Genomic DNA, 26,792 nt, shown 5'->3' with positions numbered 1-26,792 from the left:
TTGGATTTAATTTTGATATAAAAACAACAGGAACAGCAGCCAAAAGTTGTTGTTGCCAAACTTTTAAGTTTCTCCTATCGGCGGGCAGTAAAAAACAGCGGGTAAGTTGGCCAAACAGCGCGTGGAATAAAATGCTGAAAGGCTGCTGCAAAAGAAACACAAACATAAAAAACGCAGATATTTCTCAAAAAAAAAAAAACAAATGCAAGCATCTTGAAATACAGTTAGAGCGCCAAAAACCTAGCACAATGGCCGAGAGAAAATAATGAGCGGATGCAACCATGAGTGGGTCGAGCCAAAAAGCTTATCAGCTGCAGCAAGCAGCAGCTAAAGCAGCAGCAAGTGAAGTGACAGATTAACGCTTAAGCTTTGGAACCTTCGCCTTCTCTCTGTCTCTGTCTCTTTCTATTTCTGTCTCTTGTTCTCTCTGATACACATTGCATAGTTGCTTTAACTAAGCTGCTGTTGGGCTTATGGCTCATGGGCTATCGATAAGCAAGCTGCCTGTAACAGTTATACAGTTATATTGACAACAGCTTAACTATACGCCTTAAAGCCACAGACACCTGTATTACACCTATATTAGAGATTTATTGAAGTGTTTTTTGTTGGCTTAAGAAATACAAAATACCACCGAGAAAACATAGAAAATCGAAGTAGGAGTAGTCAGAAAGAGTAGAGATAAAGTTATAAATATGAATTCTCAAAACTGTTACGCATATTTCATAATAATTTATAACAATTTATAAGGAAATGCGCTTGCCACAACAAATTCTTTATATATAAAAAAAAAATAAAACATATAATATAAAAATTATGTTTATTGAAAATCAAGTTTTGAATGACTGACTTCAAAAATAGTAAAGGAAATTCTTTTTTTAGAATTTTATTTATATATAAAAAGTAAATGTTATTTAAAAATTATTTTTATATTTTTAATTTTGTTATTTATAATATTTTTATATATTTTATATATATATATATATATATATATATATATATATATATATATATATATATATATATATATATATTAATTTATTATTTTTATAAAATTTTACATCGAATATATTTCATAAAAAAAATATATATATATAATTTAAATTTCATACAAATAATATTAATTACTTATATAAAAATAAAATAATTGAAAAAAGGAATTTTTCAAACTTGTTATTCAATGTCATTTAATGATATTATTTTAATTATAAACAGTCATATAAACTGTTAGAAAACATTTGTAAAAGCGGTTGAGCAAGTGTTCAAAGTTATTTAAGTGTGTTTTACAGTTATTTTTTTAGATTAACACAGAGCAACTGCATTGGCCTAAGGCTCTTCTGGCTTTAGTTGTACAGATTTAGTTGAACAAAAAAACAAGAATGAAAAACCACAAGTTGAAAAGCAAACAAATCATTTCTAGAATTAAGAGGAAGACAGAACAACAACAGCAACAATAAAAAACAACAACAAAAGAGCCGACAAAAGCTTTAATTATAACCAAATAGAAAAAGTGTAGAAACATAAAGAGAAAAGAAGTTAAGCATACAGCATAGCACTTATGTCATCTGTAAGGTTAAGCAACACCAACAAACACACACACACACACACACACACACACACGCACGCACACACACACTGACAACAAACACACACCTTTGTTTAACTAGCGCAGCGAACTGTTCGGGTCTTAGACGTAGGCACTGGCTCTGACTCGGGCTCTGGCTCTAGCAAAGTGTCAACAGTTTTTGTTTTACGTAAATTTGTTTAAATTATTAGCAGACGGCCGAAGGGCGCAACAAGTGCTTTTGCCACATTTGGCGGCAAGTTCATTATTTTTCAGTTATTGCTTGACTTCTTCTCCCTCGAGTCTGTCGTCTGTCGTCTGTTAATCCTTTGGGTAAATAAGCTAAGGCGCATAACTCATAAATTGCGCTGTGCCAAAATCCAAATTTATGACGATGCGCGGCAAGTGGGCAATGTATCTTACAGATACACACACACACAGAGAGGCGAGTATCTGGCAGATACAAGCGCTAAATGAGCTGTTAAACGCGCCTCGCTGCAAATAAATAATAACTCAATCGCGAGCCTACGCAATAAATATATATATTTATATATATTATGTGGAGCAGCGGAGAGAGAGAGAGTGTTGGCAAGTGCAAAATCTCAGTGTTGGAAGCTATTAAAATGTATCTCGCAGATACATTTAAAGCGAATCGAGAGCTGAAGTGCGTTCAGCAAATTGAAATTTAAGTGCTACACATGTTTACCTCTGCTTTACCTTTACCTTTGCCTTTGCCTTTCTCCTCTTCTTATTATTCTTTTTTGTTGGTTTTTGTCGAGGCAAAAGGCTCACAGGATTTCCGTTTGCTGTTTGCTTTCAAATTTATTTGTTTGAGCCGCCTCTCTCTGCCTGCCTAATTAGTATGCCCAGCGCGTGGTTTCAACTGAAATATATTTTATATAAAAAAAGTACAAAAAAGAAGGTAACTTGTGCGTTGTCAACTCTTTGACATAACTCGCGACTCGAAATGGCTTTATTAAAGTCAGTTTGCGTGGGAATTGATTGCTCAGCGCAGACATTGTATAAATGGGCAACTGATAGTTGACAGCGTCAGAACCAATTGTGAATTATAGTCAAAAATGGTAGTAGCTCATTCGATTCTCGATGCTCCGCGTTGCCATATGCTAAGCGGCTTAGAAACAAAACAAGCTCTAAGCACCTTATGCAAATAAGCCAAACGAAACGAAAAAGCTGAGGGAACAACAACTCAAAAAGATGAAGTCAGAAAAAAAATCTACAAACAAAACGCACGCGAAAATTGTAACAGTAAATTTCGAGGCAAGCGGAAAATGAAAATGAAAATGAAAATGGAGCAAAAAAAATGGAAGAAAAAATCTGAAAACAAAATATTTGTTATGCGCTTGTAATTTTCTCGCAGCGCAAAAAGCGAAAGCCGTGAAAAAAGGCAGGACTTACACGACTGCCAAGGGGCGAACGGCCGAAGGGGCGGGGCGCGGGGGGGTTACGGGAAGACGGTGCGAAGGAGCCATTGCAGTTGTAGGTAAATGCCGACGTTTTTTTCTCATGCTCAGCTGCCCGGCGGCAATCGGAGTGAGAGCGAGAAGGAAAAGGAGAGAGAGAAAGAGGAAGAGAGATTGAGCAGCGAGCGCAAAGAAAACAAACTTTATCGCAGCCATCTCAGGACATGCTTAGTGTAATTCCCCTGCCCGCACTCCCTCTCGCTCGCTCTCCTTCTCTCTTTCACGCACTTTTGCTCTTAATGCTGAGTGACATTGATGTGACATGCCCGTCAACTACTTCTGCCTGTGCCTCTGCCTGCGCTGCCTCAACGCGGCGCGTTGCTTTATTTAAAAGTTTAGCGTAATGTGGCCGCAGGGGCAGCAGCACAGGCAGAGGCAGCATCAGCATCAGCAGAACAGCAGAGCCAGACGCAACGCTAGTTGTGTTCCCCTCACAAACACCTCGGCCGAGACTGGACAAGCACAACAAATAATAAATGATATGTAAACTAAGGCACAAGTTGCTGTAGGTCCTTATTTTTTTGTTTTCTGTTGCTGCTTATGGTTTGGGGCTAACGCATATTTTAGCCTAGATTTGTTTTTTTTTGCTTGGTAATTTGTAGCGTGCTTTGGGCGCAAGAGCTTAAACTGAAAAATAGATAACTTAAAAGATCTAAACTAATTTTAAAGTCGCATTTTATTTCCTGCTGCACAGCTTAAAGTGCAACTCAGAAGCAGAGAAGTTTTTTTTGCTTTGTTTAAGCAAAAGCCGCAGCTGAAGATTAGATAAGTTTTTGATTAAGACTTTACCTTAAAGTTTGCCGAGTTCGTGAAGTGAATGAAGTAAGCTGGGCAACAAATAAAATATACGAAAATATTGTCCTTTGAGAGCTTATAAAAACTACAATAAAAAGGCGTATTAAACTTATAAGCATTTTATGCTAAGGTAGAGCGCTGTCTAAATTATATTTTGCTTTTATTCAAGCAGCTAAATTTTAAATAAGTCTCATCAAATATTTTGACAGCAATTTAAGAGTGAATTAATTAATTATATAACTAATATATTTAATTATAATATTTAAATATAAATATTATAATTAATGTTATTATTTAATATAATATTAAAATAACTTAATTGAATAAAAATTAAACCTAATTATTTAATAATTATTTTTGCAAACATTTAAATATTTTAAGCATACATTTTCTTGAAACATTGTCCAATAGAATTTATTATATAATATAAAAGTTAAAAATTCGATTATAAACTAGTTTAGTCCCTTTTACCTCAACGGTAACATACTTAATCATAGTTAATCATGCCAAGCCATAAACCTTACCTTCCTATATCTCTCTATCGTCCTATTCGAACATCAATTGATGCCTTATCGCTGCCCTTGAGGAATTGGCAATATATAGTCGCATTGCCAGGCCTGTTACATTTGTTCCACATATTGGAAAATTGTTATCCCGCAGTGCCCATAACACTTAGCCGTTTGCCCAGAGAGCCCGGCGACCGAACTACTAACTACATTAAATGTCTCAATTTCCAATGCCGAATGCAGTTTGGGTTTTTCTTTTTTCTATCTCTATTTTTTACCTGAGTGGCACCCATATCGCTTACCTATGCCCAAAACGAATTAAAATTACACGTTTCGACTGTCGCGACAGACGAGAGAGAGAGAGAGAAGGGGGAGGGAGGGAGAGATGAAGAGAGAGAGGGAGCTAGAGTCAGAACTGTCGATCCTTGGAAAGAACATTTATCATTGTAGCTAATAAATGTGTTTCGCTCTCTGTTACCTGCGCTCGAGTCTCTGTTTCGGTTACTGTGACCCGAAACGTGGTTTGGCTTTTCAATAGCAACGATTGAGTCATTTAAATGCGTGGCAAAAAAGAAAAACTAAACTCGGAAAACCAACTACAACCCCTGGCAATTGTCCGGCTAATTTTGATAGTGCCTCAGACGATTTCCAATCGAAATTCATGTTGGGCACAATTCAATTATATTCCCAGACAGCTGTTGTTTCTGTCTCTTTGTCTTGCTGTCGCTTTGTTTCTCAAGTAGTTATATAAGCGACATAAATCAGCCTTGGGTGAAAGTGCTGAGAAAGTAAGTGGGAAGTAAGTGTGTTCTCTAACTAGTTCCATTGAGATATACTTTAATTGGCTGAGAAGGGGTTGGCCAGCTTTAATTGCGATGCTCTAAGCAAGGAAAAATGTTTTTGATTTTCCCCATGCCCTCTCAATCCTTGAGTGCTCTGCTCAGCTGAACTCAGCTCTGCGCTATCATAACAAGCTGTGCGTGCAGCTGTCTTCAAGTAGTTGCTCAAAATGTATCTCAAGTCCAACCTTAAGCCAATTATCTAATTGCTAGCGTTTCACTTTGATTTTCTCTTATCAGAATGTCTGCTTCTTAGCTTACTCCTTCGCCGCCTCCGACTGCTGCTAATTGCCCGACTACTCACCTCGACAGGACTTTGATTTCCATTTGCGCTTCCTTGGCGCGTCGTCCAAAACGTTTCCGTTTCACGCTTCGACGGACTGCCACTGCCAGTGCGTCCCAGGAGAACCTTTGAATGCGTCCCAGACTTAATCTCAAAACAAATCGATTTCGTTGTCTCGCCTGCTACAGCATCAGCTCCTTTTCCTTTTCATTTGCTCTCGTTTCTTGTAGTTGTTTTTTTTTTTTTTTATTTTCAACACGATTTATTTCATTATTTTGCAGCTCTTGGGGTTTGCAGCAGCGCTTTTAATGGGCCGCTTTCAAAAGCTAATCAGCAGACAATCCCAGTCCCTGTCTCTGTCTCTGTCTCAGCATCGAGTTGCGAGACGCGAGACAATTCAATCGATTTCCAAAAAACCAAAGCAGGCAACGAAAAAAACAATAAACTGAAGCTTTAAGTTGAGATTTTAGCAGTGAGTTATGCAGCCTTTGCTTGCAGCTTGCTGCAGCAATTCAATATTGCATTAGTGCTGCGTTTGTCGCAGGCCTGTAGGGCTAGGGTAGTCTGGAGTGAACCAGGTTGCAGCTTTCTCTGTCTCTCTCTCTCTCTCTCTCTCTCTCACACTCTCTAGCACCTTTCGTAGCTCTAGCTTTACCTCAAATTTGATAGATTTTATTCCATTTGAGTTCGTCTTTTACAGGGCATCTTTCAGTCGTGCACATGCGTGCATTTGTCTGGTTTTATTATATATTTTTTGTTATTCGATTCTTTTTTTGTTATTTATTAGTTTGACTTCGTTTCAATTTCAATTCCATTCAATTCAATTCAATTTTCTTTACAACATTTCATCTTTGACATGTTGTGTGTACCCCTCTCTCTCTTTCTCTCTCGCTCTCTCTCGCTCTCTCTGTGTGTCTGTCTCCTTGTCTGTTTGTCGGTTTTGGGCTTGTCTGTCTAACCGTCCGTCATTGTATTATTTCGAGTTCAAGTTGGAATCTCTTGCTGCTGCTGCTGCTTCTTCTTCTTCTGTCCAGTGCAACATTGTGTGTCAGATTCGCTTCGTCGTCTTCGTTTTTAATATCTTTTAATCTCCAATGTCAACAGCGGCTTACATTTGATTGCAAGACAACAGCAACAACAACAGCAACAATTGTAGTTTTTTCTTTTCAGATCTTATCAGTTGGCCTGGCCTGCCTGCCTGCTTGCCTTCTCTCTGTCTCTCTCTGCTGCTGCTGCTCTCTCTCTCTTCTCTGACAACTGTCAGCTCACTGTGCAGCTAATTAAATGGCCCAACTGGCAACATATGTTGCCTTCGCTTGCATCCTCTCTGCCTGCGTCTCTCTCTCTTTGTAGCTATGTGCCGTGGCCTTACCCCACGCAGCAGCCACAGCAGCCACATGGACTTTTGAGCTCTTGAGTTTTCCCGGCTGTCAAGTAGCTGGCAGACAGTCGAGAGCTTAAGCCGCAACGTAATCCACATGGACTATGGCAATGCGAGATTTGGCTTTTGGCATTTTTGCATTGATGGAACCAATTTTGAATGCGACTGTCAAGTTTAACGGCATCCAGCCGCTGGCTGTTATCGATAATAGTAAATTGACTTGATTAGAATATCTCTGAATATCTTGTAACTCAATAAATTTATAAATGCATGCATTTTTTTTGATTAGTCAATGATCGATATATCGATAAATGTCTATAAGATGAAATATGCCACAAATTAATTTAGCTATGAGTAATCTCATCTCATCAACTCATCTGCCAATTATCGATAAAAGTCGATTATACCTGATCGCTGCAGTTGAGCTATGAATGCACTCATCAAACTGTACGCAATTTCTCAATTACTTTTTGTCAGCATATGTGTGAAGAATAACAACAGAACCGCAGCGAAAAGGATAATAGTCATAAAAAAACCCGGCTATGACAGCAGAGGGGTTAAAGCAATTGCCAATGAGTCGACAGATTTAGCTATAGGATTAAAAAAGGAAAACAAAAAAGGAAAATGTATATATAGCTATAGCTGTGGGGTGATAAAAATGAAACGGGCTAAAAACAGGACACACGCACAACAACAACTACAGCGACAACGACAACGACACCGACAACAAAAAGCCAAAGCAAATAAAAATAAATAAGTAAAAAATAGAAACGCATTAAACAAAATCAATAAAAATTAACAGCCTCGCGGCTAGAACATCGGGGTGGGTTCTTCAGAGAGGACACAGAGCACTGGGATCGTTGCAGTCGCTTAGGGGTGCTACTGGAATGAACCAAAAAATCCTCATGGCAGCGGGCTAAAAATACATACTTAAACTTTTTGCATGTGCCAATGGAAGTGTGTCCAGGATCAGGCCGGCCATTAGCGACGTGCCAAGCCCTGCAGTGGCCAGATAATTGTGCTAGACAAAGCAGCGACAGCTGCTGCCAGCTGATGTCCTGGCCAGCTATTCACCAGCCTCGACTACATTTCTTTTCTTTCCCTCCTTTTGCAGCGCCGCCGCCGTTGAGGGCTGTCCAGCGATGACAGCGATCAGGAAACGCATTTGACACGCAGCCCAAGATCTCAAATACACACACATACACAATCAGTATCACACACACACACCCACACACACACTCGTATACACAACCAAAATCAGAAACCAAAAAGCAAACATATATCAAACGTGAGGAGTCGCAACAAATGTGGAAGATGTTGGATACCATGATGGATGCCGAGCTCTTCATGTTCGACTGCGATGACTGCGCCGGCATGCCGCTAGCCCCACCACCACAGTTCCTGGTACCACCGCCGCCGCGGCCACCAGCGCTAGCCGAATACACGGTGGTGCCGCAGGACTGCAACGAGGAGCAACTGGCGCAACAGCAATGGGACAGTGATGTCTGCCAGGCGATACCGGTAAGCAGTCGAAACAGTTATAGCCCACTACACAGATATACATGTGTGTGGCAGGCGGGGTTGCAACCCTAATCAACTGCACAGGGTTCACAGCTGTTGAGATTTCCCCCTTTGAAGGTGTCTCTAATTTATGTTGCCTTATTGAATTATTGCATTATGCAGACGAATAGCAACTACAACAATAATAATAATGCGCCTTGCCAGCTGTAATTGGGGTGGTGGTTGCCTCCATGAGGGGGAGGCTGAGCCGATGGGCGGTGCTAAAAGTTGAGTGTTTGACACTTGAACTGATTGTTGTGCATTGTCCGAGGCTGCTACGATTTATGACATCTGATCAAAAATTAACATTCTGAGGCTTTATATGTTAATGAGAGCATCGAACGGCAATTGTCGACTGCCATAAAGTGAGGTTAAATATGCCAACTTAACAGCTGTTAATGTCTTAACACATGCCACAGCTGTTAGGAATCTGTTTGCATAGTTTGCTACTTCAGTTGGCTTCTATAAGATCGCATAGAATTAGCTGAACTTAGGCCTAACATAACTAGTTAACATGTTAATAACAGCTGTTAAGCAGTGAGCCGATAACATAACTGTTAGAACTTTAAATTCTACAAATGTTGATCGTTATGGAACTAAACTTAATTTAAAAGCTGTTAACTAACAGCTTATGTTTGGCGTCTGTTAAGGGTCACTAACAGAGCAGGAGAAAACCAAATGTTTACTTAACTCAAAGAGTTTCCATTGTCAGCCATTCGCGCCACAATAACATTTTCTTACCCATTTTAAAGACTTTTGAATTTGCAACTCATTTAAACGCAGAGGAAGCAAAAGAAAAATATTTAAGGCTGTGCACACTTCTTCAGCTTCGTTTTTCTTGGCTTTCCTTTTATTTATTTTATGTTTTCATTTTGCTTGGGCTCACAGACAACCGCAAGGCAACACTTTAAAGCTGTTTACTCCTTGAAGTCCTGGCCGTTGCCAGAGCAACAGCTGTTGCCAAAATATACACAAATTTATATATATAAATATATACGGGAAAAAACGTCATCATTATGAGGCTGGCCAACCCAATCCTCCTGCCAACAAATTACAATAACAATGAAAAGTTAAGCGTCAGAGCACAAAAAGGACAGCCCAAGTAGTTGTTCGAGAGGCGGTGCCCGGGGGCGCTGCCAGGGGGTTGTAACGTGGCAACATATGGCCATGCAAGGCGCAACGAATTGTCTGCCTCTGCCTCTGTCTCGCCCTCCCAAAAAACTCGACGCAAACTTCAAGGAACCGAACTCACTAAAAAATATTGTTACAAATTATTTTATTAAAGAAAAAACAGACGAAATAGAAGAAGAAGAAATTTAAGCAAATGTAACCTGGCACTTGATATAATCGCTGGACTGTTTGTTTAGGCAACAGGCGGGAAAAAGTGAAGAAACTCGAGAAAAGCAAAGCAGAACAACACAACACAAAACAAAACACAAGATCAAATTCCACATCAACACTTCAGCCGAGCTGGGCGAAGGCCCTGATAAGCACATGAGGCTCACGTGCCCACAGATATGTTTTCCCATCTTCATATTTCCCATATATATATATATATATATATATATATATATATATATATGGGGCAGCCCCAAACAGGTCGGAAAACTCAAGTGTTTTCCACTTAATATGGAACATTTATGTAACAGACCAGAAAAATTTCAATAAATAAAAAAGCAAATTCTATGTGTGTGGTCCGCCGAGCGCCAGATAACTTGGTAGACTCTCTGTGTGTGTGTGGGCACTTGAGAGTATTTGCCTCTCCCTCTCCCTCTCTCTCAGACACTCTCTAGCTCTTATTCTAGTCTCACTTGACAGTGGGCAGCTGCTGATTTATGCTGACAAATCAAATGGAAACAAGCGCTTAATGTCAGCTTTAAGGCGCACGTCTATCGATAGCCGCGTCTATCGCTTATCGAAATGCAATTTCATGCTTCCACTGACTGACACTCAGGTAAAATACGTTAGAAATCTCTGCGGCAGCAGCTTAAATTCAATTGCCATCAGCATCAATTTAATGGATTAGCGCTCAAAACTGCCAAGGAACAGGGCAGGGCGAGGAGGCTAAATCGCTGCTCTGTAATCTCAGCATCTCAGTTGCGGGTGTGTGGGTGCGTGTGTGAAATCCTCTCTCATCAAATTGATAAGTTTAACGGGAATTGTGCCAATTTGGCAGTCTGTGTGTGTGTGTGTGTGGAGAGCGTAATTGTCAACTCGTAAAAGCAGTGAAGAAGCCAGAAAAGAAAGCGAAATAAAGCTAGACTTAGGATTGCCCTGTAAAGCAAAAGGAATTTAAGGAGATATTGAATAGAATAAATCGTCATACAGATATATATATATATATATATATATATATATATATATATATTTATGTTTGTATGCACATATAAAACGGATTGCCAGCCTCAGTTGTCATATAAAGAGAAAGACAATCAACTGAACACAGAGAAGCATGAAGCATCTGACTATAGAATGATAAGGACTGCTAGGCGTGTAGTTGCCCTATAAAGCAGCAGAATATGTGTTAGATTTATGTCGTGTTTGCAGTGCATACCCTGTCCGGAGAGACGGCCATCACACAGGGTATTTGCAGATTTTAAAGCGGGACACAGCACGCAAAGGATTCGATATGGCTGCGGAGGGGTAGCAAAAGACGTTGGATTGGGGCAGGAATACGAGGACGACGCGTCAAACATACGAAATTAAATTTGCTGCGCGATGCGAGAATCCAAAAAAAAATAAAAAAAAAATAGAAAAAGAAATACAACAACTTGACAAGCAGCAGAAAAAAATACAAGAAAAATAAGCAGAGCAAAAGCAAAAGCAAAAGCAGCTCACAGTGATTGCAGCTGGGCGTGGCATGGCAGCAAAATAATCCTTTTTTATTTTATTTCGCTGCTGCCTTCCACTTTTGCCTGGGTCGCTGGCAAAAATACTTCAACTTTAGCTGAGAAATCGCTTTAAATAAGCAAAAGCCAAAAGCGTGTTAAAGAGGGTTAAGCGAGAGGAGTTTGGGGCTTGGGATGTTGGGAAGTTGGGCGTAGTGCAAATGTCTTGACATTGATATCAAATGTCGTGCGAATGCCATACAAAATAGTCGCACATTCCATTGTCTACAAAACGTTGCATAGTTTCGAGGTCTGCTTTTTAGAGCTCGCACGCTCCAGCTGATGATGATGATGGAGGCAGAGTAGGGGCCGGGCTCAGAGGCTAGGGTGTGGCCTAAGGTTGTTGATGTTGTTTACAGTTGACACATAGCAGACACAGCTGCAGACAGGCACAACACAACAGACACACAGAGAGAGAGAGAGAAGGAGGGAGAAGGAGATAGAGATGGCAAAACAGTGCAGACAACACAAAATGTAAAATTGTCTGGCGGACTTTTCACAATAAGAAAATTTCATTTGTGTATACATTTCATATAAATACACATATAGGAATATTCATTTAACCAGCTGAACTTAGGACAACCATTTAACTCGATTTAATAATACTCCTGAGAACTTTAACTTAATATGTTACTCATTCTCCGAGTGGATCTTTCTCTATTTAGTTCTTACTCCTTCACGCTTTGCCTATTAGCTAAGCTTTTCTTCCTCACTCTGTCTCTCTCTCTCTCTCTTTCCTCTTTAATGCTTTAATTGCTTTGATTTTATTTAAAATAATATCATAATATTATTACCAACACATTTTCTATTCAATCATTAACTTTTGTCATCTTTAGTTGCTGTCCTGAATGGTTTGAGGAGGCAGCGAGTAGAGTTGGCAGATTTAGAGCAGTTCTCTTTCAGGAATTACCTTTTTCCAACTTGCAAACTACTCTTAAACAGCCTCAGAACTAACGATAAAGACAAATGGAAGACAAGAGACAGAAAGAGCGACATAGCCAGAGTGCAAGAGACGGCAGATGCAGCTAGAACAACTGGAAATGCATCGCAATCACAAGTTGTTTCCAAACAATTGCACTGTCAAGTGGTTACAAAACTGCGCCAAGTTGCCAACATCAATATCGGAAGGGGCGAAGGTGGGCGGGGCTGTGAAAGAACTGTCGATATGCACGTGCAATGAAATCGAAGTTAGCTGCCGCTGCCACTGCCACTGCCACTGCCGCAGCTAGTGTTGAAAAAGGCGTTACACATGCAACGCATGTAGAAAAGTTTTGCCATGTTATCAGTGTGCCAACTTGTTGTAGCTGTAGCTGTTGCTGCTATTGTTGTAGTTGAGCCTGCAAGTGGCACGTGCGTCCACGTGCGTTGCAAGCCTCCATTACTAAGCACCCAGCCTTGGCTGGCTTACACAACACTGGGCATTGTTGCAAACTTTTGTGTTTTTCATCGGCACAGGCTAGGCTACGCAGGTGTAGTCAAACAAAGCGATGACTGGCCCAAATTGGCAACACTTTAAAGGCAGCTCAGCAGACCCACTCGAAATATTCAGTTAAAAGCACAAACAGCCAAGAAGCCAAGGCACTTGAGTAGCTGCTAATGTTGTTAAATTTGTGCCATAATTTCTGATGAATATTTCAATCTATATATATAGATATATATCTATTTCGTTGCAGGCCTTGTGGCTTAATTACTTTATCGCACAAGTTGGCTTCTATTTACTTTTTGGCTATTTGCCTGAACATAAATCGTTCAAACTGCTATCGTTATCTGGGCGCAATGTTTGCCCACGGCTCTGCCTATTAAGTTATGACTGCGGCTACCTATTCGGGTCGAGTCGAGTCGACTCGACTGGATGGAAAGCCTTCAATCAAGCAACTCCTACTGGAATATGCGCTTATCTGCGCAAACAGACGAAGCAGGGCGACTGCTTGTTATCGATAAGACGCATACAACTCTTTTTTTTCGAGAGAGCGCGTATTGTAGCGGGACAGAAGTTGTTTTTTTTTTATCTGAGTTGGCTAGTAGTCGGGGTTAAGCCCCGTTTGCAGCTGACGAGCGGCAGTTGTAAGCCGGCGGCAGTCAAACTGTCGCAATGTTTGCCTTTTACCTCTTGCCCCCTTCTCCCTCTCTCTCTCTGCCCTCTCTCATTGGGCTGTCAGCTACTCATGTAGCTCATTTGTGCTCGGGCATTACAAATAGCTAAAACGCACTCACAAAGATCTATCGATTATGAACGCCTGCGGCTGGAAAAGTGAGTGAAGGGTGGCTAGAAAATAAAGCAAAAGAAATTTCATTATTTTCACTTATTGTTTCGTGTGAGAGATCTTAAGATTTGAGACTGGCCCAACCCTAGCTGTGCAGTGTAGGGGAGCTACAAGTCAAGCATGTGAGTTAACTGTAATAATATAAAAATAAATAGGAAAGATAGAGATTCTTTTGTAACAATTCTGGAACTTCTTAAATACATTTACTTAGCAGATTATCAGGCTTAAGCCACAGAAGAAATATATCATCATAATATATTATATTATCATACTGAAATTTGGTATATTGAGCAGTGGCAGCTTTCTTAATAAATTCTACAATTATTATGCTGAAATTTGGTATATATAATATTAATCATAATATCATATCTATGACCATATCTATAACGACACTATAACTTTCAACAATTTCAACAACTCCCAGAAACTTAATTGTTAACGTAGCGCACTCAACAGGTCAGCAAAGGCACACAGCAATTGTCGCAATCGAACACTCCCCACTCGCCATGCTTCGACACTTCACAACACTGCCACGCCGCAGCTCATTAATCAATTTGATTACGCGCAATGAGCTTTGGGAGTTTTCTTTCTTTTCTTTTCTTTTCTTTCTTTTTTTAACTTTTGACTCTCTCTCTCTGTCTCCCCTACTTAACACACACACTTGCTGTGGAGCAGCTCGCATAATTGTTTAATTTATTGTTATTTATTTGTTTGACTCAGTTTCGGATTTGTCTGTGAATGGCTTTCAAAACAATTTTCGTCAAGAAATGAAAACAAATTTCTTGAGCATTTTATGATAAGACGTAGAGTTTGGTGTGGGCCGGGGCTTGGGCTTGGGTGGCAGCTACCCGTGTTGGCCCCCTGCCCCGAACTGCCCCTGCTGCATTTGCTCCCCTCTCACTACTTGAATAGTTTAAACAATTTCGCCATACGACCATGCCTGTCAATATTTTTATAGCTTATCTCGCATTGAGACTGAAATTGGGAGCGGGTTTTGTGTTTCTGTTATTGTTTGCCTTATGCTCTCAGCTGTGGCATATTAAATGATTAATTGGCACCGCGAGAGATGGGGAGGCTATGGGGAGGCTGGCTCAGATAGAGGCAGTCCGCTTCCGGGTGCAGAGGAAATTGTGTCAGCGCAAATAAATCAATGAGAAACTATTTATTAATAAATTAGTGTATGCACAAAAATGCAATTACAAATTGAAAAGCGACCTACATACGCACATTCAAACACACGCACAGACTCTCAGTTGCAGTTGTGTACACTCTGGCCGTGGCGAAATTATTTGCACAGCTGTCAAAGCTTGACCTCAATTTGAGCGCAGCTTTTGTCTCTCTCCCTCTCTCTCTCTCTTTGTGCTCACACAAAAATATTTTTCCAATGCATTTGACTGATTTATGCGACGAACTGTACGTTCCCGTGTGTGTGTGTGTATTTGTATGTGTTTGTTTATCTTTATGTTTGGCTTTGTGTTGGGGCCAATGACAGGTGGATGCGATTTTCGTTGTTTTTCGAAAAGTTTTTCGACTATAAAAAGCAAGCACAAATACAATTAAGAGTAAAGTTTGTATTCGATAAAAATGACATTTTATCTTTGGCAGCAAAAGCTGCATAATTTCGAAGTTTTCGAAAAAATGAAGTCGTTTTTATTTTCTTACATTCTGTACTGCTCTTCGTTCTGCATAGGCAATTTTCACAGGTTTTGACCTTAATTTTGTTGATTGGCGCAAACTTGTAGCTTCCTCTCCTCCTCTTTCACTCTGCCTCGATTGTCGGCATCTTCAAAAATTCTGTGCGAATCAAAAAAAGGTTAACAGCATCGTGGGATTTTGTTTGCTATTCGTTAGGCATATTTACCGAAATTTTGTTGCTGCTGTCTGTTTCGCTTGCTCTTGCTCTTCTTGTTCGCATGCAAAATGGTTTTGTGTTTGAGTTGCGTCGTGATTTGCATTGTCTTAAACTTTTTTTAAAAGTACAAAAGCTCTTACTTTTACTTTTCACTCACTGCAAAGTAATTTCAACTCATGCTTTTCTTCTCTTTTCACCTCTCTTGCAGATACTGGATGCCAGCTTATACAGTAGCCAATCACTGGCCACCTCAGCGATGATAGCGGTTTTTTCACTGCTGCTGGTGCTCATTGTGCTCATCTCTTCGCTGTTTGTCTGGAAGTAAGTACAAAGAAACCAAGAAAAACAACTCAAAAGTGCGAACAGTGCAGTGCGCATTGCTTGGGCTTAGGCTAATTAAGTGCTTCTCGCTTGCTCTTTCGCTGTAGCACGGGTGCTTGTCTCGGCTATATGCTGAGGTCTGGTGCGTGTCAATACTTAAGCTCAGCTACGATCTTTGACCTGCAGTTGGCTTGTCGATGGCTCAATGTAACTCAAGTGCTTCACACACACGCACACATAGAACATGATATGCGTGACTGAGGCCACACACAATATTCACAGCTTTAATTAACTATAAACAAGTGTTGTACAACAGCAAACATAAAAATGCATAAGCCATAAAGTGCTGGGCAGCCAACAATTTAACGCCCTATGAAAAATGCATGAAATGCGCAAAATGTGCAAACCGATTCAACAATAAAAACTATGCAGCTCTGTATGTGCATTTATAACAGTAAAAACCCATTTGCTAAAGTCACAAAAACAAGCAAAGCCAAAGCAATGGCGGCCAAACGAAAATTAATGTAGTCTACTTTCCAGTGCTGACCTACATGAGTGTGTTTGTTTCTGTCGGTGCGTGTATTACTGTACTTTTTGCTTGTGTGTGTGTGCACTCTTAAAACCAAAACTAAATTAAATTGAAATTTCAAACACACAAAGCAAAAAAAAAAAACACGTGAGAAAAGTACCAACAAACACACACAGCTACATCAACTTTTAAGCCGAGTGGAAAAAAAGAAATAAAACAATTTCGCCAACAAATAACTAAAAAAAGCGAAATGAAATCCAGCCAAAAAAGCCACAGCAAAAGCAAACTAAGAGAGAGCACTAAATGAAAAAAAAAAACAAATCCGGGCACATAACGGTGCTTGGCTGTAGTTTATATATGTAGTGCATATGAGCGAGAGAGACCAGAGCCCAAAGAATTTTTGCACGCACAGCAAAGAGAGCCGAAGCGAAAGTTGGGAGTTTGAGTAGAGCAACATTAGTTTAGTAGGAAGCAAGCGGCTCTGTGCATGTTTGAAAAAAAACTCAGCTTTGGTTGCTGTCCTTCGAGTGAGTGTGTGGGAAAGGGAGAACGCCAGCATGAAAGAGGCAGAGTGTGCGTGTACGTTTTAATGGGTTAACCAAATTTAGATTTTTTTCATTTTTCTTATCTGCTCTGTGCATATGAATTATAGCTAAACATTTATTTGATTTCATGGCTGTGCGAACTTTGGAGCTCAAGAGTGAGAATGGAAGAGCATACTAAGAGACATAAGCTTAACGATCTCTCAAGCTAAAGTTATGAATGTGTATGTGTGTGTGCTTGCTCTTAAAAAATGTAATTTCCTTTCAATTCGTTTCAAGTGATTTGCAGTAACTCTTTAAGCTGCTGCTACTCCTCATTAACATCAACAAGTGCTGAAGTAGCCTGTTAGAAAGGGACCGCAACAACATTCGATTTGACTCTTACGCCGAAGAGTGGGATATATTCATGACCCTGGACTCGTTGTGGGAGGCGGGCATTGGAGCTGAGCAGTTGCTACAAGCGCTTTTCATACATATTCATTAAAGTTTGCTGACCGCACGAACGCACAGGCCGGATAAGTAGGCGGCCGACAGGGGCGTGCCAGAGTAAACAGAGCTAAGCAAACAGCAAGCAAATGTTGTTGGTGTTGTTGCTGTTGTGCTTCATCATTTCTGAGGTTATGGCCATGACCAGGACACACACACACACACACAGACGCAAAGCAGGACGAGCATCTTTATTATACACACAAGCACACATACAGTTGGCAAAAGCTGCTGCTTTAAGTGTTGCCCCAAAAACTTGTTCCATTTGCTATCTGCATGTGCGTGTTTGCGCCCTCTGTGTGGGCGTGTGTATGTCTGTGTGAATGACTATGAATGTCCAAAGCAAAAAAAAAGGCAACAACAACTTGAGTCTAGCGCCATTTTTGTGGCATTTATGATGTGGCACATTATTTTTGCCTTTATGGGCCCCAACAACAAATAAATATGAATATGAATGCGAATACATATACATAAATGTGTGTGTGTGTGTGTGTGTGAGAGTGTTGCGTGTGCCAGCAACAAGGCGACATAGAAAACCTATAAATAAAATAGCAACTAATTTTGTTTATTTTACTTTCTTTCTGTAATGGAAATAAAATAATCGTAATGTCAACACATAAAAGCCGAAAAAGTTGTTGCTGCCCGTGAAATGGAAAATAAAAACGCCAGTGGGCGTGGCATTAAAGATAAACTATTTACTAAGCGCTTTAAAGGGACAATAGCAGGCAATCGAACGGAGTTAAAGCATGCCTAATGAGTGACAGTGTTGATCGTTTTCCAACACTGGAAGAGTGCTACACCCGTGAGACTTTGAATAGAGAAGCTTGGCAAACAAGCTGTGAAACTCAGGTCCTTCAAATCTCCTTAAATGAAGCCAGAGTCAACTAATCCAACAGGTACAGCCTTGGTCAGTGCAACTTTTCGAACTGCCCTCGTCACAGTTTTTCCTACGTTAAACTCTCATAATTACATTACATTTTTCGCTCCCCGTTTGCGCCGTCTGTAAGCTGAAATACCAAAATCATTTAGTATGAAATTTTTTTTGCGAACTTTTAATGACATTTATTACGAGTCCATCGAGTCGCCTGTTCATAATTACCTTAATTATTTTAATAAACCGCCAGAGGGTGCCCCTCCCCTTGCCGCGCTCGCCACTCTTGACCAACCATTTTTTTGTTGTAAATGTTTCAACATTGAACTTTATTAATTGCATGAAATATGCGAGCATGCAACACGTGTTGCAAGTGGACGAAGGGCCAGGTTTATGGGGAGGGGCGTGGCAAAAATCTGAAGCGCTTGTTAACATTGTCGACAGTAAATAATTTTTCAATAAACAAGCTTGATTTTATGCAAATAATTGCATGTGAAAAGCAAAATTGAAATTAACACGAATTCTCTCCTGTTTTTCGCAGTGTATTTTTTTTATTTAATTTTTTTTTGTTTATTTTTTTTTGCGTTAAAGTCAAGTGCGACGCCGTTTGCCCACGCACTCATGCATATTAAATAGATGGCAACCCTGGCAACAGTGCTTCTCAGAAGTTATGGCCCACATGTGTGTAAGTGTGTGTGTGTGTGTGTGTGTGTGTGTGTGTGTGTGTGTGTGTGTGTGTGTGTGTGTGTGTGTGTGTGTGTGTGTGTGTGTGTGTGTGTGTGTGTGTGTGTGCTACCATTAATGTTGACTGCCTCAGCTCTAAATAAATAAAATCAATTTTGGCTGCTTGCAATTTCATTTGTCTGCCGCGTGCCTTCGCCCCGACATGCTCGACAACCCTGGCAGGCTTTGGCTTTGGCCAGGGTTACCCCGGCAACTTTTAATCAAGTGCAGCCCCTTAAGAACATGATTGAAAAGCTGAGATATGCTCCCTGACAAGAAGGTTTCACTTGCTGCCCCAGCCTTAAACAGAGCTCGCCAGCTGTCGCTTTGAAATTTATTATTTAATTATAACAATTAGTAAATATTCAGTTAGAACTATTTATGAGCAAATTGTTAATTGCTGAGAGCTTAAGAAAAATTGCTTAAAAATCATAACTTTTTCCTTAAGTCGTTTGTCTCTCACCTTGAAGTTGCTCAACTTATGAGTTGTGTATGGAAAATCTGAAATTATTTAGCAAATTTGTTTATTTGCCCAATTAGGGCACTATTCTAAGCTTTACTTGGATCTGTCCCGCTGTGAACTCTGTTTTATACCTAAGCAAAACCTTGCCTAGCTTCACTCCACTACCCGTTGCAGGCTGCACCGCAGGAATGTGGCTTGCGGCTCAGCAGGTGGCAGGTGGCAGGTGGCAGGTGGCAGTTGCAGTGCAGCAGACATGCTCCTACTTCAGGTATATATGCGTCTGCTTGTGCAGTAATAGATACGAACAATTGAAGTTAATGCAAACCACAGAAATTCCCACTCACGAACCATTTGCATATCAAAGTGAATGGCTTTTGTTCTAGCTGTTGCGCAACCCTTGTGTAGTTCATAAATAAAAGATACGTTTGCAACTATAAAAATCGACAATCGTAAGCTCCCCTGCCCCTTCTCCCATCCCCCTTCCGTTCCACCTGCCCTAAGCCCGTCTGATGCTCGGCTTGGCTTGGCTGGGTTCCACCCTCACGTACAATCGCGTTGTTGTTGTTGTTGGCTTGGCAACATTTATTGTAAATTGCTTATGCCAAAAGGCAACCCTTGACGCTTGCCCCCAAGGCATGCCGCATGGGGCAGCTGCTTAAGCACCCTTCCACATGGCTTTCCCTCTGAGTTTTCCTTTACGCGCTGGCCAAAGTGTACGACACTCCTGGGACGCTGCGTCCATTGCTGTAGCTTGGCCATAATGCTCTGAGAAATCAAACATGATGCTTAAGGGTTAAAGCACACACGCACACACACACACGCACACACTCGTAGCTGCGCTTAAACTCGCACGCGTTGATTTCATTTTTACGCCTCGTAAGTGAAATGAAATGAAAAAAGTCGAAGCAAAGGCAAAGGCAAAGCCAAGTCTCTGCTCTTTTATTTTGCTTGCTCTGGCTCGAGCGTCATCTTGTGGCATGCCACATTATTTAATTTACTTTAAAGTATATTTTACAAGGCGCGCAGACAGCCTGACAGTCCTCCACTCGCATGTGCTAAGCAAAAGACAAACAGGCTGCCACAGACTCCGACAGCGACTCTTAACCTCAGCCTCAGCGCACTCCAAATACCCTCTGCGCGCCGCTCGTGCCAGCTGTTGCTGCGCAAACTTAAGCTCTTAGCGGCAATTCCTCTTTGTGCAGCATTCGTAAACGTTTGCTCAACCAGCTCTATCGGAAACTACTTTAAAGTCCTCTTAGTCCTCACTTTCTTTCTCTGCTTTGTTTTGGCCGTAGCGTATGCATTCTTCGTCTAGGCCTTAGCTGCGGCTCGTTGCCCCAAAGTAGGCTAGAATTTTTAATATACATATATATTACGTATACGTATATATGTAAAATGTGTGTGCGTCTTCCCACAATCAAATGCTCTGATACGACAGTTGGCTTTCGCTTTTTATTTTGTGTGCAGGCGAGTTTTTACGAGCGACTTCCGTTAGACAACGCAACATGTTTACCTACAAGACATTACAAGGCTGACAGACAGCCGCCCCAGCCCCAGCCCCAGCCCCAGCCCCTCCTCCTGCTGCTCATACATTTTGTATACTTGGCCCTGGGGCATGCTACGTGGCGTCAATTTAATTCCACATTTTTCATTATGCTTATGCTGAGAGCTCTCCGCAGCTGAGAGTTTGCCATATGCCAGCCCTGAGAGGCTGCTGTGTGCGTGTGTGTGTGTGTGTGTGTTAGCTGTTAGCTGATGTTGTCTTTGCCATGGGCAACACTTAATTATGTTCATTATTTTCATGGCACGCGGTTTCAAAACGCCTTCGACTTTGTTTTGACATCCTTCCTTGTCCTTGTCAACTTCTTGCCCGCTTCTCTCTCTGCTGTGCTGCTTATTTAAATTGAATTTTATGTGGCACACTTTTTGAGCTGGCTTTTGCTTCTTTGCAACTTGCTGTTGCTGCTTTTCTGTTGCTTTTGTCGCATTCTTTATTAATCAAGCTGCTCGGGCTATTTGCCAAGGACTAAATGAAATATTTGCCGCTGCTTTGCTTGACTCGTGTTTACCTGGCCCGCACACCGCGCCCACGCATTGGCATTTATCACCGCTAGCCACGCCCACCGAGCGAGCTCAGAGCCGTCCATTTTGCAGCCATTACAAATCGATTTATCTTGACTCGTCTTTTGGTCTGCTGCTGCTGCTGCTGCTGCTGCTGACCGAAAACTTATTGCTCTATTAAGCGTGGCTCGAACAACGTCATCAACGTCATCGTCATTATCTTGTCTCTCTTCCTCTCCGCCTCTCCGCCTCTCCTCCTGGCTCATTGCTCTTTAGACTTCTTTCATAGATTTATGACACAGCTTTAAGTGAAGCTTTAAGACCAGCCAAATGTTAGCTCTGTCTGCTCTCTCCCTCTATCTCTTCTCTCTCTCTCTCAACTTTATCGTCGTCTCATTTAATTATTTATTTATTTTAAGCTCTCTGGCTCTCTCGCTCTCTCTCTCTACATATTTTTAATGCCAAAAGCTTTTAGTGAGCTTTAATATAGCTTTAATTATGCATCGCCTCATACATTTACTAATCCAACTAAATTTCTTTCGACTTCATTGCAGAAACAAACGAAAGGTACAAAATCTGCTGCCCTGCAAGACGCCCACGCGTGGTGCGCTCAGTGGCACGTTGCCCTTGGGCGGTGCCAGTGGCGCGCACAGTGGGCAGCATCATCACCATGCCATGTACGAGGATCCCGATGCGCACCTGGGTCACCATCGGCCGCTGGTGATGCGGCACCATCATCAGTATCAGCACGCGCATCATCAGCACCAGCATCCGCACCATCATCATCATCATCTGCATCATCATTACCAGCAGCATCCGCACACAGAGGTTAGTATTTCTCTCTTGCAATGACCCCTTAACCCCGTCAGCCCGGCTGAGTTCCCTTTGTTTAATTGTCGTGCAGGAAGTTTGCTTTGCTTCTGTTCTTCTTCCTCCTGCTCTCATTTTTTCGCGAATTGATGTCAGCTCTAATATTACGACAATTGCTGTCAAAACATTGCACTGTCATTGTCAACTTGTCACACACACTCGCACACCCTCGCACACACACACATTCCTTCGTCTGCCAAAACTGTGTAAAATGAGATCGCATTTCCTTAATGCCCGTTTCGATGCTTTATTCGCCTCCATTGATTGTTCTAACTCGCTTCACACTTGAACCTGACACAAATCGTATTCAAACGCACAGATCATATACCATTATATATATATACTTATTTATATATATATATATATATCTGTGTGCTGCTGCATTATCTGCTTTGCCTTTGGGCTTAGTCCTTTTGTGCCTCTTTTACGACGCTCGCCTTGCCGAGGCATCTTTGTGCCGCTTCCGCCAAGTCTTATCATGTTTCTGGATACCTCTTTATGGTCCACTTTTCTTCGTGCTGAATGGGTGTGTGTGTGTGTGTGTGTGAAGTGTGTGTTTATTTTATTGTCTGATAAACAGCTCCTGCCCCCTGCTGCACATCCTTGACTCGCATGTTTCACTTAATGCTTTGCAGCCTTAGCTGCATTGCCTTTAACTGAATCCTTTTACTTGCTTCGATTGCTTAAAGCTTCGCCTGCGTCCTGCTGCGTCCTGTTTGGTCCTGTTTACACGTTCCATTTGCCTCTGCATATTTATTATTCATTCCTTGCGGCATTTGCTGCTGCCTTCGGTCGGCTTTGCGCTTAACTCTGACAAATACCCTGTACAGCTGCCATTTAGACTGTTGGGTATACACAGCCTGAGCTTGGCTTTGTTGAAAGGTCTATATTTCCATTTGATATACTGAGTTATACCCTGTAATAGAAGTTATTTCACTTATTTTACTGTTTGCTCAGCTTTTACCACAAGGCTTGTCTTATACCCTGTAAACTTATACTCTGTTTGCTGTCTCTAATGAGGGTTGCTCTAGCATTTCACTTGACTCAACATTAGAGTCCGATTATTGTCTAAAGGGTATTCGCCCGTCGAGCAAGTCATGCTTTTGAGCCGCATCCCGAGCCATTTCACATTGTCTTAAAGTTCCGCCCGAGGCTCTGTCAGCTCTGTTCTGGGCCGTAAATCGCTTACCACAGACCAAGTGAAAGTTCTTACTAACTCCGTCTCTCTCTCTCTCTCTCCTTGTCTGTTACAGCTGCTGCAGGGCAAGAGCATACATTATCCCAGCGGTTATCCGATGACGCGTTCACCGCCCTTCCTCGTCAGCTCCTCGCCCGGCCCGGATCCGTATCGGTCGAACGACAACGTCTACGAGGAGCTCGGCCCCGGTCGCGTGGACTCCGATGGGGAGTCGGAGCCGCCGCTGCACTCGGACGACGACTTCGCCGAGGACGAGCTGTCGCTGCCGGGCGAGTGCAGCTTCCACAAGGAGCCCAATAGCACGCCCTTAGCAGGTGCTGTGCCGCCAGCCACGCCCTATCACGAACGACCCGCGGGCAGCAGCAGCAGCGCAGCAGCGGCAAATGCTGCAGTTGCAGTTTCCGCCACTGTCAGCCAGGTGGCGCCACCGCCGCAGGAGCGACACAGCGTGCTCAGCTCGGGCTCGTCGACGGCGCCGGATGCTTCCACGGCCAGTGCATCCACCAGCAGCAACCCGCACAACAGCAACAGCCACAGCCACAGCCACAACAACAACAACAACAACAACGAGTTGGCAAGCGGCGGCCCGCTGCGCCGCATTCAGCGCAGTCGCCAGCAGCGAGCGCAGGACGAGCTGAACAACAGCAGCTCCACGGCGGACATTGCGGACCTGGCGCCGCTCTATGACAATCGCAGCAACATGATGTCGCTTGGCTACTTGGCCCGGTCGACGGCGCCGCAGTTCTACAACACGCTCGAGCACGAGGTGGAGCGCCGCAATCGGATTAACGCGCAGCTCAGCCAGGCGCCGGCGCCGCCGTTGGCCACCATCTACCGGGAGCGCATTCGCTACCCGAGCGTGCAGCAGTATGCGCCCAACAGCGCCAACGGCCTCATGGCAGCCACGATGCGGGTGCGCACCCAGCCACGCCTCCTGGACCGTCGCCCACCGGCGCATCAGCACCAGCATCATCGCATTCATGCCGCGCCGCTGGCCACCGAGCCCGCCTACGGCTATGCTGAGCCGATTTATAATGCCAACTACTACTACGACAGCGCCGGCGTGGGCCCCGTGGGTGTGGCAGCCGGAGGCGCTGGTTCGGCGAGACCCTATGCCTCCACACTGCTGCCCACATCGGCCGCCGACTACAGGCAGCCCTACGGCGACTCCAGCTTTGGCTCCGACTCCGGCTACAGCCATCACACGCCCGCCAGCTCGATTGGACGGCAGGACTACGACCTGGCCGAGCCGCAGCTGAAGCCGAGCAAGCTGAGCGCTGCCCTGAGCTTTGGCTGGCATCGGGCTAGGAAGGCCTCCGGCACGCCCACGGCCACAGCGATGCCCATCGCCTCGATCAGCAGCAGCAGCAACGAGGCGACCAGCCCCAACAACAACAGCGCCTGCTCCACAGTCCCCACGCAGCTGGACAATAACAATGCGAGCAGCCTGTCCCCGGCGTAGATCGGTTAGGCATTGCATATGTCCAACCAGACTAGAGCCAAGCGTGTATATAAGAGAGAGAGAGAGGGAGTCCTCTCTCGATTCATGTACAGTTAGCGAGTAGCTTTTTAGCCCTTAAGCTTCTTCTGAATTTAGCCAATAGTTAAGTGTTCCAGGGACAAGTTCTCGACAATTTGTCTCCCTCTGCTGCGTGTACATCGTAAAAGCAATAGACCTATATTACCGATATGCTGTAGTTAGGTACTCCAGGCGCCCCCACGCCCCCTCCCGCCCTGTTCATAAGCATAAATCCTATTTGGGGCCTGCCATAATTTAAAAGTCAGTGTAACTTCTAGAAAGCAAAGAACTTATAGCGTCTAAGTGTTTTTCCAATGTGATTGCCAAATTCTACAATTTAATATAATGACAAACTGAGCGGAATGAAAGAAGCAGAAACTAAAGTAAACTAATTTATAACGAAATTAATGCATAAACTAAATTTTTATTGCCCAAGCTTAAGTCGATGTAGTTTTAAGTGAATTTTTTAAGCTTTTGTTTGTTATTTTAGTTCTTAAGCAAATGATGAAATAACGAAAGAGAAGAAAAAACGCACAAAAACGAAAACTTGAAAAAAATCTTTAAAGAAAATGGAAGAAAATATAAAAAATATCACAAAAATTTAAAGAAAATTGGCTTTTGTTTTTCTGTTTTGCTAGATTTTCCTTTGTTAAACAAAGTGTGGATTGTAACTATAAATTTAAGTTTTGTTATCAACAACGATTTTTCCCTTTACATTTTTGGTATAACTAATTTGTTGCCTACTTTTGAGCGCAGTGAGACCTATTGGCGACTGTCGCTAATAAAAATGTAGCATACTTTTAGGGCTGCACTTAAATGCATATAACCTAAATGTTGCTTAACAGTGCGTTCATTTACTGCAGTTGCTAGAACGCATAGCATACTTCTAGGCAGCACAAAAAAACAACATACTGTTAACTTAACATTTTGAGTTTCCTGAATTTCCATTGAGAGCTAAGAAATTGCATTTAACGTAGCCTTTGCTTTGCTAAAGGGTTCTCACAAGACTGTTTAAATATTTAAAAAAAACTAATAACTAACTATAAATAAACTCATATTAAAGTATATATAGATGTATTCAATATAATAAATTGTACCATATTAGCATAGTGGATAATCCACTTGTAAACTATGCCAAACTAAGCACCCATTAGGTATATCGAGTGAAGACACAATACTAGGTGAGGGGCTACCCAACTGTGAATGGCCCCCGCCAATTGAGACACTCGCTAGGTTGTATCAGAACTGTAAATAGCATGCGAGTTACCCATAAGAAAGTTACGACCTCGACCCCGACCCCTGCCCCGCCCACAGATAAGTTTAGGACATGCTAAGAAACTGTACGATGCGAATGTTAAATTTTCCATATACTATGAGCACAATGCAATGTATCCTATAATTAGTAGTCTATAGATATATATACATACATATAACTAGAACTTGAACTCAACTATGCTGTACATAAATATACCCACACACAGCCATACATACATATATATATATATATATATATATAAATATATATATATATATATATATATATATATATATATACATTATATAAGCGTTAAGATTGGTAGCATTTAGCGTAGCCCAGCCCCTTCTCAAGCCCCTGCTCCCTGCCATAGAACATGCTTTGATAACAGTTCAAGTCGTTGTGATTTTTGTAGACGGAATACCCCTAACACAGAGAGCTAAAGCCAACAAGTTGAAACATTAAAAGAAATTATGCAGAAGCACAATCATTGAACGAGTGAAACGAAAAGCTATCGCAGCCAGAGAACCCTATAAATATA

General features: G+C 42.1%; 1 protein-coding gene and 1 long non-coding RNA gene across 2 annotated transcripts in view; one reads left to right on the top strand and one right to left on the bottom strand.

The window, feature by feature from the left end:
* On the top strand, positions 1-25,425 carry LOC111604936. The gene is made up of 5 exons (XM_023323206.2): positions 1-101; positions 7,964-8,370; positions 15,622-15,734; positions 21,964-22,237; positions 23,533-25,425. Exons 2-5 carry the CDS (start codon positions 8,155-8,157, stop codon positions 24,937-24,939), a joined length of 2,010 nt encoding a protein of 669 aa, XP_023178974.2. The 5' UTR covers positions 1-101; positions 7,964-8,154; the 3' UTR covers positions 24,940-25,425.
* LOC111604943 overlaps positions 15,214-26,792 on the bottom strand; it is a 59,866-nt gene continuing 48,287 nt past the window's right edge. Inside the window, exons 2-3 of the long non-coding RNA XR_002751781.1 lie at positions 15,423-15,728; positions 15,214-15,355 (exon numbers count right to left, since the gene is read on the bottom strand). This is a non-coding gene — a long non-coding RNA (uncharacterized LOC111604943). The remainder of the gene's footprint in view (positions 15,356-15,422; positions 15,729-26,792) is intronic.

This window comes from Drosophila hydei, unplaced genomic scaffold, assembly GCF_003285905.1.
Source record: "Drosophila hydei strain 15085-1641.00,03,60 unplaced genomic scaffold, DhydRS2 tig00000063-arrow-pilon, whole genome shotgun sequence".
In the NCBI taxonomy this organism is placed as follows: domain Eukaryota; kingdom Metazoa; phylum Arthropoda; class Insecta; order Diptera; family Drosophilidae; genus Drosophila; species Drosophila hydei.
This window is presented reverse-complemented; position numbering and strand designations above follow the sequence as displayed.

What these genes read in the sequence shown, in the direction of transcription:
- LOC111604936 (XM_023323206.2), top strand. Translation starts at nt 8,155, where the DNA reads ATGTGGAAGATGTTGGATACCATGATGGATGCCGAGCTCTTCATGTTC. An exon ending in ATGTCTGCCAGGCGATACCG is followed by an intron (nt 8,371 to 15,621) that starts GTAAGCAGTCGA and finishes CCTCTCTTGCAG; the next exon opens with ATACTGGATGCCAGCTTATA. An exon ending in AGCAGCATCCGCACACAGAG is followed by an intron (nt 22,238 to 23,532) that starts GTTAGTATTTCT and finishes TGTCTGTTACAG; the next exon opens with CTGCTGCAGGGCAAGAGCAT.